The 14,070-nt window shown below is 32.1% G+C and overlaps 1 protein-coding gene across 1 annotated transcript; it reads right to left on the reverse strand.

Annotated features, from left to right (window-relative positions):
- Window positions 1-458: 458 nt before the first annotated feature.
- On the reverse strand, window positions 459-1,954 carry LOC123227032 (uncharacterized protein At5g39865-like). Its single transcript, XM_044651645.1, has one exon. The coding sequence runs from the start codon at window positions 1,742-1,744 to the stop codon at window positions 962-964; it is 783 nt and encodes a 260-aa protein (XP_044507580.1). The 5' UTR covers window positions 1,745-1,954; the 3' UTR covers window positions 459-961.
- Window positions 1,955-14,070: the final 12,116 nt, after the last annotated feature.

Consider the following 14,070-nt stretch of genomic DNA (forward strand, 5'->3'; position numbering starts at 1 on the left):
CATCAAATATCTCAACCTAGGGGAAAACACAGAAAATATTTCAAACTTGTACATTCAAAACTTGAAGGGTAATTAAAAGGCAACATTCAACACCTATAAAAGGTTGTTAAAATGCAATTGTGTCCTTATTTTATTTTTTCTATGTTTTGACAAACCAACACTAGAAAAGTAAATTTAATCTTTTATCTATGAAAAGTAGTAATAATAATGTATTTTAACAAAGCAAAGAGCAGGAAAGAGATAATGAGCAATCTAATATCATTCAGATACATTGCTCCAAGGAAATATAAAATTCTTCATTTTTGCTAAAAAAAATCTATGGCTGCCTTTAAGAGCAAAGAGTCATCATGAATCAAATCTAACTATGAAGAGCAAACCTGAACAAAATGACATTGAATTCAGTTTATGTTCCTCAAATTCAAGACATTGCCCCAGGAAAAGCTCTACTGAAAATGATATATTAAATCATAGCAAAGCATCCATCTTTTCAATCTTTGGCTATAAAAGCAAACATAATAGTTTTAAGATGCTTAATTTACAATATGGCCGTATATGCAAAAGAGAAGCAATGTATCCAATAAAAGTTTAAGCTCAAACCCTAAATAAGATTCTGATGAGCTTCAACTTTTATACCAAGAGAGCCTCGGGCACAAAAACAAACCCGTTTGATTACAGTACATCTTTTGCTATATTTGCAACACCATTACAGTAACAGAACACTAAAATATTTACATCCCATACAGGAGAAAAATACTCTCCCCAGTAATTTTAAGTGCAATAGTAGCATTATTTTCACGGTGCTGATCTGCAAGACAGTAAACATTACCAAACGTTCCCAAACAGGTGAACACAAAAGAGAACACCCATGATGAATCCAAAGAACCATTTGGATCCATATTTATACCAAGAGAGCTAAATGCAAGCAAGCAGTAAAGTGCAATGGTGATGGCAATGACAACTCTCATAAGCAGCAAATAGGGCACCTAATCAAGCCATTTTCATTACATACCAAACACCGTTTAAGAACCTCTTCCTCTTCATCAAACACCTTTCTACTCCCATTGCAATTCCCACAAGGCACAAACCTCACATCCCCACAACTCCCACAAACAAGTGCCGGTTGTTGTCTCGGAAACCCTTCAAGAACCCTAGCCAATTCACCAGTTTCAAACATACTCTTTAAGACATCAGCTCCACCAATATACTTTCCCCTTATAAAAACCTGTGGCAAGCCCACTTTCTTCCCTCCAAATACACTCTGTAACTCCTTCTTATAGGCCGAATCCATAGAAACATCTCTCTCATCAACCCAAACACTAAACCCTCTAAATATAGTCCTAACCGCGTAACAATCCTCATAAGTTCTTCTAATTCCTCTCAAACTCGTCAAATAAACAACAATTCGATCTTGGGTACCCGGTAATCTAATAAAAGATTCATCATTATAACACAGTGATTTCGTTTGTTTTAAAGATTTAATATTTTTAGTTTCAGCTTCGATCAAATTTGTAAGTTTTTGGGGTTTCTTAGAGTCAAATAAACTGCAGAGTTGCTTGACCTTACCTTTGATAGAATTGCCAGCTGAGAAAACAGATCCTATAGAGTTGTACAACTTGTTGATGGAAAGAGCTCGATTAAGAGATGCATAATTGAGATTAGAGTTAGAATCAACGGTGGGTTGCAAGGTAAAGGATCGATCAAAGCGTTTACTTGATATTGCAAGGTCATTATCTGATTCCGCCATGGACCCAGATAAAGGAATAATAAAGGAATTGGGAAAGAATGGAATCTTTTTCTGGGATTTTTTTAGTGAGAAGAGAAGGGATTTGTGAAGAACGATCAAATCCGTTGGATGGCTTGTTTTGATTGTTCTAGGTTGCTTTGTATGCGGATTTGGAGGCGTCTTTGTTGTGACAGAGAAACGTGGACGGGCTGCTTTGGAAGCTTTTAATTACCAACTTTGCTTTATTCTTAGTCCTAACTTCTCCCATTAGTCAATAATTTTCAATTATTGCTCCATTGAGTTTTAAAATGAATAAAGTTATAAGACAGTTGTAAAATATATAAAATAAGGAGTTGTTATACAGTAAAATTCTTTGAAAGGTGGTAGGACAGTGATTCGGCATTCTCTTACACGCCGATCAACGGTAACGCTCTAGAAGAATATATTCCTTTTCTATTTACATCTTACTAAATTAGAATTATATAAATAATATAAAATATAGTTAAATATATTTATCAAACAACTTTAAACGAAAATATCTTCAATTGTGCTCATTCGCATGTAAGAAAATTAAAGTTTTAGTTGATTTGTTTTTCATAATTTTTGCATTTATTTGTTAAATCTATATATATATATATATATATTGAAAAAAGGATAATTGCATTCTTTTGCAAATGTTTTTCTTCAAAAAATTATCTATATTTTTATGAAGGCTAAATGACTATTTCCCACCCAAGGTTTGATGCTTTCTCAAGTTTCCACTCTTTAACTATGGAAACACCAAACACTCACACATGACCGGTTAGATTTAACAAAACCTTAAAGGTGGTAAGGGTAAAATCGTCATTTTCTCTATAATATTAAAAATTAACTAAAATAGAATCTAATTTTACCCCCCTAAACTTTAAAAACTAAAATTTTTCCCCAGTCTAAGTTTTAAAAAATCACAGTTTCACCCTAGGGTTTCGTTTTGAAATCTCCGACGACATCTCCGGCTCTATTGCCGACGACATCTTCAGCTCCATTGCTGATGTATTTTCGGCTACCTCTCCAACCCTAGCTTCCAATTCTCTATCAAGTCTCCATTTGGCTCAAGCCACCATTAAGAATGAAGAATTAGCTTCATGCAAGCCCAAAGATTCATTGCTTTTTCCACATTGGCCCAACTTTACTTTTGGGTGCAATTTCATTACTTGCATCCAAGGCCTTAATGAAATGAAAACTTAAATGAGTCCAAGAAGCCAACTCCAAGCCCACTTGAAGCCCAAGTAGATGAGGTAGCCCTCCATCACTTAAATGGAGCCCAAGATGCCATGAAGCCCATTTAGTTGGATTGCAACTAAATGGGAAGCAAGTAACTTTAGTTGGTGGACATAGTTCCACCTTTTAGGGAAAAGTTGTCCCTTTTTGTTGTTTTCTTGAATTAATATAGTATGGTCTTAGTATTGAATGAATGGTTAAGCTTAAATGAAGGGAAAAGCTTCCATGTCAAAATTAATGCTCCATTTTGCTGCCACTTGCTCTTGTATATATGAAAGTGGATTTTCATTTGTAAGCTAGACTTCTTTGCTAATGAAAAATTCAAGTAAAGCTTTGTAGCTTTTCTTTAGTTGCTCTTTCCTTTATCCAATTCATCTTGGAGGAAGAATTGGTGGTGGAAGACCCCAAGGTTGGTGGAAATTTCCTTTATGCCTTGGTTAACTTTCTTGTTACCCCTTGAAATTCAAAGTGTGAATGTGTGTTATATGCCCGGGTACTGTTCACAGTATGTAATTTTGCCATTTTCAGATTTTGCCATCCAACTTTGAAACTAGTTTTGAATGCCTTGTTGATTGAGTTGTGATTGTTATCATATATCATTAGAAAGCTCTTTGAATGCCCTTTCCAATGAACCATAATTTGTATGTTTTGGAAGTCATTTGATTGGTCAAATTGGAAGACAAAATGCCGCTGTGCTATATGAACAATAAATTCCAGATTTTCAGTTTGTGACTTGTTGCATTGCCTTGATGGATATGCACCAATTGCCGACAATCTCTCCCTCCTGAAGCATCCTCTCCTTTCGGCGATCTCTTTTCTCCCATTTGGAAGCTCGATCGAAGTCGGAGAAGCCGTAGAAGATGAAGTCTTCGTCTTCCCAGTCATCGTTGTCTGGGAAGACGATCGTCTTCCCAGACGAAGATAAGACAACTCGTTGTCCTCTGGGAAGACGAGTCGTCTTCATCTGGGAAGACGATTTCTCTTCCCAGACGACTTCTCTCTGTGGCGGATGTGCTGGGGTGGAGTTGAGGGGGGTCGTCGGTGGAAGAGAAACCGTCGGGAGGGGAAGACGGCCGGCGATGGTGCTGGAGAAAGTGAAAGGGTTCAGAAATAAACCCTAGGGGGGAAATGCGATCTTTTCAAACTTAGCTTAGGGAAAAAATGTTAGTTTTTAAACCTTTAGGGGGGAGAAATGAGATTAAATTTTTAGGGGTTAGGGTTTTGTTAAATCTAACCGGCCATGGGTGGGTGTTTGGTGTTTCCATAGTTAAAGGGTAGAAACTTGAGAAAACATCAAACCTTGGGTGGGAAATAGTCATTTGGCCTTTTATGAAATTAGTTCACAAAATTTTCATTTTCAAACATATGTATCCGTTCATTAAATCAATTCTGTAATTTTTTTGGAAAAATATTATTTTTATGGAAAACAATATTTTTATATATATTTTTAAAAAATATATAAAATGTTTTTCCATAATATATGTATGCTTTCGTTAAAGCAATTCATATATTTTAGAAAAAAATATAATTACATTCTAAAACAAAAATTTTCTTTCCAAATATATGATTGTCTTTATTAATTACATTCTTTACAAAAGATTTCTTTCCAATTTTATATGTCTTCATTAAATCAATTTATTTATTCAGGAAAAATGATGATTACATTCTGTTACAAAATTTTTCTTTCCAAATATATCTATCTTTTCCTTGCTCAATTTATCTTCTTTAGAGGAAAAAAAGACCGCAACACTTCTCTAAATATGTGTTTCAAGGGAAATATAGACCAAAGAAACATATTGACTTAAACTTTTCTTGTCATACATATAGACAACAAAATATATTCATAACAACATGATAAACACTTCTTAATTGGAGTGCAAAAAAGTGTTTACCATAAAATCCCAGTACTCATAAAAATCATATGTCAAACATCAATCCAACACGTCACAAAAAATCCATAAAACTAAAATGTGCATATATGAATCTAACAATATTAGTCTGCAACTAAAATAGATAAATTCAAAAATTGAAAAATAAATATATGAATCCAACAATATAGAATGAAACATGTGACTAAAGGCCCTGTTCATGCAAGCACTATTTGAGCTGACCCGTTAGCTCCCCTGCATGCCCTTGCTACTGAACTTGCCTGTCTATAAAACCACACAAGGAAGCATGAGCATTGCAACACTTAGTAAGTAGCTAAACTATTGGGCCACTTCAATATTAGTATAAATCAACTAGCATTTTGAGATAAAACTAAACTCTTATAAGTATTTGTTGTCTACTCTTCGATGTTTTTCAACATCCTAAATACCCATCCAACTAATATATGACATTACGTATGTCCTATCTCTATAGGCACTACCATCCTAGATGACTAGTTTTAAGCTTACGTTATCGATTGGATACCTAACTCTTGGTCTTGAGCATCTTGGATGCCATATTAAAGCATATTTGAATGACATGTTTGATGATTGCCACAAGTGGTGCACATAACACAATGTCGTAGTTTGCCACCTTGGTCACATAAGAAATCTAGTTACACTCATTCCTTTTCTATGAATGCATAGTTACAAGACTACTAACTAAAGTTCATCCTCGGATGACCGTTACCATATATACGTATATGAAAAATCTTATTGATCATGTGAGGAATAATATAGTGTAGTTATGTTTTTCCATGAACACAATGTAAGTGAATCACTATGCACCTTGGTATAGAATATCTAAAGCAAATAAGAAGGCATGGGTTCAAGTCTCCTCTGACGATATTTCAAGATCAAACTCTTGACTTACTAAACTCAGTGGTTGTAAAGCTAGTCACTAAACCTAAGGTTTTATTTACTTAGTATGATTAGTTCAATCTCGAATAGGCAATTCAATTCGGGTGGAGTTCTTTGATACAAAAAAAAAAAAAAAACATATCATGGGTATCTAGCTACAACCTAAATGCTTTCACTTATTTAATATCACATTACACACTATTAGTGGCTATTTTGATGTACATCATCCTTTCTTATTTTTCTTAACTTCTCTTAATTTAATCCAAATCTACTTCATTCAATTTCAATGTCATCTTCTATATAGTCAAACACATTTTATTTGTCATTCGCCTTAGTATCCTTCTAATAAGGTTTTTTATCTCTTCCCCATTCCAGTGCACAACATAGGGGTAAAATGGTAAAATGACTCTCAAGTATGATTGTGACTAACCTTGCACAACCTTTCACTATGATGGCTATGCAGGAGTGTATACTTCCTTAAGTCATAATCATGCATTCTTACATTAACTAACAGTCTTCTAACGTTTGTTAATCCTAATCCAGCTTATCATGATCGTGTTCTCCTCATACACATCATTATGCATCCTTATGCTTTAAGGTGCTCAAAATGCATTAAAAGTTGTATTTAAAATTTTTAGAAAAACATAATCAAACACACACAAGAACCATAAACACATAATATCCATTCATGGACAATTATCATATAATATGCATTACAACTAAAAGAAGATTCAAGAAGCATACCTATGTTGACAACACCTTTATTTTGACAATCACAAATCTTGGTTGTAATCACTTCGTTGGGTCATACATCAATATCCACATAAAGTATGAACTCCAAGGTGCTCAAACATGCACACACGTATTGTTAGGTTACTTATGCATGGATAAGCCTTTCAGAGGTGAAGGTTGCACTCTATATGCATGGTGCAAAGTTATGAAATTATGAATTTGTGCCTCTTTATATATAGACCATGCACGATCGTTCATTAAGATTCACAATTATGTATCATCTTTATCTTTATCCTGTATAATTTATTATGTATCTGGATTTCACGATGGATAAGGATAATTAATAATCTTTATCAAAGGATCATGCACGTTCATACATGATCCATGCATGATTGTACATTGCCTAATATTTCCATTTGGATAATTTCCAACTTCCACAATTTTAGTTATACTCAAACCTTTCAAGATTATTACACTTTGGTTCCTAGGTGTGATAAATTTCACTTTGAGTCTAAAGACATCTTGAGACTTGAAATTGTCTATCCAGATACTAGATTAGATTCATATCAAATAATCTTATTCCTTTAGAGTTTAGTTAATCTTTTTTGTGTGTAACTCATAGGCTTTCTGTTAGGTTGATAGTGGGTGAATTCATGTCAATCTCTTAACCTGATAGCTATTGAACATAGACTAAGATTTTTTTATAGCAAGGCATCATAGCCACTTGAATAATGAAGTGTCATAGATTGACTATTAACCTTTTAGTAATATGGTTACTCATACAATTTGATCATTTCATCATTCAATAATTCTTTGAGGTTGAGGTATAGATTTAGTATTTACTTCTTAGTACCTCGATCTATATAAAGTGATGGTTGTATCAACATCCATACAATATTGGATTGAATGATGTAACCTGTTATAATAACATATTTTATTAGTTTTAGATATCCATCAATTTGGCATATCTGAGATATTTGCTTTTTTGCTCAGAAGTGATAAATTTTTTATTAACACTTCTGAGTAAAAAACCCCTTTATACTAATATCATTTTGGCATATCAAAGATACTCATACATGACTCTCGAATATGATATGACTAATCACTATCATTTTGGCAATCTTCTATAAGAACTATGTTGAATTGTTGTCAAACCATACTGATCTTTACACAAGACAATTTGATGACCTTAAGTCTAAGGACCATATATACCTCTATTTTCTAAAAGAATTTATTCAATAGACACTAGAGCAACCAATGATATAAAATCCTTTTAGTGAGTTTGTCTAGTAGGCATATCTACAACATACACCTATGTGTCGCACTAAGCTGACAACAAATAGTTTTAACATATGATATGTAACACCTACAGGTATGTCTTAAGGGTGAAATAGTCTTTATGCATGGTTATTATTGATATGTGAATGGTTTAAAGCAAATTAAATGCTAAAATATGAATTTTAGGAGACACATGATCGTGTGTGAGTTGTCTATGCCTTATGTCACTGTCATGTTAGTTGGATAAGGTGATTTTGCATAAAATTTGAATTCATGATACATGGTCATGTATGATAAGGTATACACTCATGTATAACGTTACATAGTTTCAGTTTAAAAAGGCACATTTACTACATTTTAGAAATTCTAATCCTTATCCAAAAACACACGATTACAAAAAGAGAGAGAGAGAAGTATTGAAGCTAATTGGCCAGACTATTTTGTGGTAACTTTGACATTCATTTCCTAGTGACGTGGTGAGAAAAAGGGTAGATAAAAGGAGGCTTGCTGATCAACTTGGTTTTTTATAATTTTAACCAAAAGGTAAGTAGGTTTCTCTCTACTCTGATTTTGTGATGAATTTGACAAGAACCAAGGGTTCTTCTTTCCATCAAATTTATGCATAAGTATTTGATTTATATATATATGTATATATTGTGTTGGTGAATTGATTTGGATGAAAGTATAAAGATTTATGGAGTGTGTCATGCTTATTTCTTCTGATATAAATTGATAATTTGAGAATCATCATTTTAGTGTTACAGTATGTATGATAATGGTTGGGAATTGAGTATGGAATGGTATATAATTTTGATAGTTAATGTCTCCCATATGGTGTGACAATTTTGATGATTAAGTTTAAGTTTTTAGGTGTTAATGGCCCATCTCATGATAATACATTTCACATGATGTTAAGATAGTATTTTGATGTTGCGATGTTCGTATGTGTACTTGGCATAGTGTTCAATCAATAGAATGAACACCGATAGAAATTGCGAATTAGGTTGATTCTATCATTTTCTAGTTTCGATACATAGTCATATGGTATGAAACACCACAACCTTGTCAATGAGAGGCTTGCAATCATCAACTTTTAGTTTAAAGGATATCATAGGTACACCAAGGTACTTAAAAGGAAGTGTACCAAACTCAATGTCGAGGGTTGATTTTAAGAGCTCCACTTCAATATTATTGACCCTCGAAAGATAAAGATTGCTTTTGGCCAAATTTGGAAACAATCTAATGTGTCCTTCATGAGAGATATGAAATCCACATCCGCCCTACAAAATAACATGAGGTCATCGACAAAACATAAGTGGGTAATATTATTTTTCTTACACTTCCAATGGTGGCTGAAATGAGAATTCTCCTTTAGTTCACTAAACATGCAAGAAAACACTTCCATGGCAATGACAAAAAGGTGTAGGGAAAGTGGGTCCCTTTGCCTTAGCCTTCTGGTACTTTTGAAAAAGCCAACAAGTTCACCATTTAGGCCCACCAAGAACGAAGGACTAGTGATTCAAGTATTTATCCAACTAATGAACCGATGAGGCATATCAATGGTATCAAGGACAACAAGCAAGAAGTCACAATTTAAGGTATCATAGGCTTTCATGAGATCTATCTTAATGGAACATTTCTTTTCATGAGTGTCCTTTTGGTAGTTATGCATAAGCTTTTTGCATAGAAGAATATTCTTACCAATGCATCGACCTCCCACAAAAGCACCTTGAACTTTGTTTATAAACTAAGGAAGTATGGTTTTCAGGCGATTTGCCATGATTTTAGTGATATATTTGTACAGTGTATTGCAACAAGCTATATACCTGAAATCTTTACAAAGAGAAAGGTTAGTAACTTTAGGAACAAGAGCAAGTATAGTGCAATTAACCTCTTTTAAGAGATGACCCGTATTAAAAAAATGCTTGATGGCCTTCACAACATCATCACCAATTATGTTTCATGTTGCCTTGAAAAAACATGCACTATATCCATCTAGTCCTGAAGCCTTATTATTATCCATAACAAAAATGGTATCTTTAATCTTCGCCGCTGAAATTTCTCTAATGAGCATATCCTTATCCTCATGGCCAAGCCAGAATTTGATTAATTTTTTAAGCTTCTCATAGTTTACATTAGAATATTCATTTCCATTAAGGACTGATTGGAAGTGCTCCACAAACTCCTTTTTGACCTCCTCCATGTATGAACTCATTTTGAGCTAAAATTCTTCTCTCACTTCTTTATCACTCTACAATTTTGGCCATAGCTTATTTTGCTTGGTTTGGTGCAATTTTGTGGAGGCTTGACAAATGTGAAACTCTTCTCCATCATTCTACGTCAAATATTTAAGTTTAGCATAGGTAAAAATCTAACTTTCATATATGCTTGTATTGTATTGATTATTGCATCTTTGTTACATGCATGTTGTTTCTCATCATTTTTCTTCACCATATTCTTTCAAATGGTATCAGAGTCATTTTAAGCTCCTTGCATGTTTAAATTTGAGCTAAATATGTGTAATTTGTATGTTAGAGTATGTATAGGTGACATAAGTGTGCTTGCATGTTGATGATTTGCCATGAAATCAAAATTTCAAGCTTGTTTTGGTAAAATACCTTTCGATCTTGGTTGTTTTGGCTGGGTTTTCTTCTTTTTTTTTGTGTATGTTCTAATGATTTTAAGATAAAGAACACATAATTTGAGGGATGTATCTGTTGAAAAGTTCATAAGATACATGTATATATACTTGAATGTGACATGCATGTGCTTTATGGCTTGTGAATCGAAATTTTCAACTTTGGAATTTGAATGCATGTCTTGGCAATAGTGTGTATTATGATATACATTGCAATTTTGATGTTTTTTTTTTAATATATTGTATATGAAATACGAGTTAATTAAGGACATGCACGTATAGTATATGTATGGAAATGTCAAATATATGGAGATATGTTTATGTATATTCATATATCTTTTGAAATATTCAAATAAAAATTCTGGTTTTGAGATTGTGGTCTAAACAAGCTAAATATAAGCTTTAATGATGATAAAAGTAATTTTGGGCGAAGATTAAGGTATATGGATTCAAGGTAAAAGGAGTTTAACATGATATAATGAATGGTGTAGAATGTATATGTGCTATCAATGTTTAATGCATGATTTAGTTTAATATGATTAAATGATAAATTATGAATATACATGTCAATTAGCATTTAATTATGAGTAAGTGTAAGAAATGATTTCAAGTTGACATGAAATGAATATATTGATAATATATAAATAAAGGATGTAAAATATTGCATGTACCCTTTTATGATCATGACACAATTTAAATATTTGATTTAAAGTTGATATTATAAGAAATATATTGTATGATTGAATTAGAGATATAAAATATTGCATGTGCTCTTTTTTAATCACAAACTAAATTAGGTAAATGTTGTCTAAATTAAATATTATGAATATTTGGATAGTATACATTATATCATTTGTGCTTAAGACATTGAATCAATGCAATTTTATTATATTTGTTATTGATTTGATCAATTAGAAAATTAATATTTATTTTGATTATGAATGAGTCATGATGTTTAATGAATATTAATTTGGTTGATTAATGGATATCATTAGGGATGATCATGAGTGTAATTTATGATTTTTCAAAATTTAAATATTTGAAATGTAATATTATTTTATTAAAGGGTTTGTAATAATTAACCCTCCATTTATTTTTACTTTATTGGGTTTGCATGCCTAAGTTACAAATGTGATTGGAACAGTTGGATGAGGATTCGAACGTACCCTGATGAAGATTTGATTGAAGATATAGTCTTAGATGAATAGTTTGTCTTTAGAATGTATTTTTGAAAGCCTCGTGATCATCCCACCATGTTATAATTTTAGCATATATGAGATGTATGCATGCCAAATTAAAATGGCCTTAATTAATTTTAAGTTAAACCTAAAACTTTTATAAATAAAATTATTAAATCTATGTGTCCTATCATAGGATGAATAAATTCTATCATATAAATTTTAATATCCCAAGATTTCTATTATGTGAGAGATATAAAATTTATATCACGAAATTAAGTTTGTCTTATTCTCAGATGGATATTTTCATCTTCACCAAGATTCCATTATGCGAAGACATGATAAAAATGTCATTTTAAGAAACTATGATGGTTCAGATTTAAATAGCCAATGGTACAAAGATTTTTAATATGTGAGATATTCAGAGCAAAAGGCAAGAAATATGAATTGAGTCTTATATAGAGATATAAATGGAAATAGCTTCCTACTTGTTGAATTTAGTTGCCTAAGATTTATATTATGTGAGGCTAATTAAATTTAATAAGAATTTGATTCTTCACTAGAAATTTAATATTACAAAAATTTTTAGATTTTATCAAGGGGTGTCAGATTCGAATAAAATAGTAAGAGTTAATAAGATTATGCATTAAAAGTTTAAATTTATACAAGACACTAATAAATGGCCAATAATATATTATTGCGTATTCTGGATAACAATTTATTAACCAGATTGAATTTCAAAGATTGACTTAGAAACTTGAGAATCATTCTCAATTTCGAAAAGGCTAGATACGAGGCTCTAGATGCCATAGAACAAGAAAATGAAGTTTTCAAAACCTTGTAAAAGGATAATCTGAGAGCCCAAAGTTACATGTTAGCTTCGATAAACAATGAACTTTAGACAAAACATGAGAATATGTAAAACACGTTGGATATACTTTTGGCCTTGCAATTAGTTGTATGGTGAGAATTCACAAGTAGTCAAATATGAATTGTGTTTGATACTTTTTGGAATGAGACTAAGGAAAGGAATGCCTTCAGATGATCATATCGTAAAGATGATAAACATGCTAAGGTAGCTAGATGTGTATGAAGTTATCATGCCCAACAAAGTCAAGGTGAATGTGATTCTCCAATCTCTCCCAAATAGTTACAAACTGTTTATAAGAAATTATAATCTTAATAGAATCAGATGCATGCTTCTAGAACTTTTGAATGAGATTCAGGAGTTCTACAAACAAAGGAAAGGGCATAGGGAAGTTAACATTGCTTATTAAGTGGGACAAAGAAGAAGCAAAAGTAACCCTAAAAGGGTCCAAAAGTTAGACAAAAAAAATTTCAAAAATATTGAAACTATTACGAAAAATGCCAAGGGGCAATGTTTCCACTACAAGAGAGACGGACACTAGAATAGGAATTGTCCTCTTTACCTTTAGAGCTTGAAAGAAAATAAAACAGGTGTATTTCCTTCATTTGTGATAGAATTTGAGTTAGTTGTTAATTTAAATGGATACATGTATTTGATGAAATACAAATCTAAATCCTTTAAAAAGTTCAAAAAAATTCAAGAATGGAATAAAAAAACAACCCAAAAAGAATATTAAAGCCTTATAATCTGATCATAGAGGTGAATATTTGAGTATAAAATTTTGAGATTAACTTAAGGAAAATGAAATCATATCACAAATGACTCCTTTATAGAGACTATAACACAATGGTGTATCATAAAGGAGGAATTATACCCTATTTGATATGGTACGGTCTATGGTAAGTTTTATGAACCTATTGATGTCATTATAAGGATATGCATTACTTTTTATTGTGCATATTCTAAATAGAGTATTGTCCAAATCCATCCAGAAAATACCACATAAAATGTGATATGGTAAACCTCCCAATATTAGTTATCTTAAAGTCTGGGGATGTCCAACTTATGTTAAATTAGTTAAATCTGATAAGCTGGATGCCAAATTTGAAAAAATTCAGTTTAGTGGATATCCTAAAGATTATTTAGGATATTATTTCTAATTCCTAGTTGATCAAAAAAATTCAATTAGTAGAATTGCATATTTCTTAAAGAATAAGGTGCAAAAAGAAGAATAGAGCTCAAAGAAAACTTCAAAGAGCCTTAGATCAAATAGGCTAACTCAAGAGAGTCCTCTCAACAAACCTCTACATATGGTGTATCAATTCTAGTTCAAAAATCTTCTAGAGTATTGAGACCTTGAGACATATACGAATTTGTTTATGAGTAGGATTTTAAATCATTCTTAAAAGAGAAATAGATCATGGTATGATCCTAGAAGTTATGACAAAGCTATAATAGATATTGATTCAGGTAGATGGCTGGAAGTTATGAATTCTAAAATAGAATCTATGAATGCTAATCAAGTATAGACACTTGTTGATCCATCGAAAAATATTATTCTTATAGGTTGTATGTGGATTTTTAAGAGAAAGATTGGAAATGATGGA

This window comes from Mangifera indica, chromosome 10, assembly GCF_011075055.1.
Source record: "Mangifera indica cultivar Alphonso chromosome 10, CATAS_Mindica_2.1, whole genome shotgun sequence".
In the NCBI taxonomy this organism is placed as follows: domain Eukaryota; kingdom Viridiplantae; phylum Streptophyta; class Magnoliopsida; order Sapindales; family Anacardiaceae; genus Mangifera; species Mangifera indica.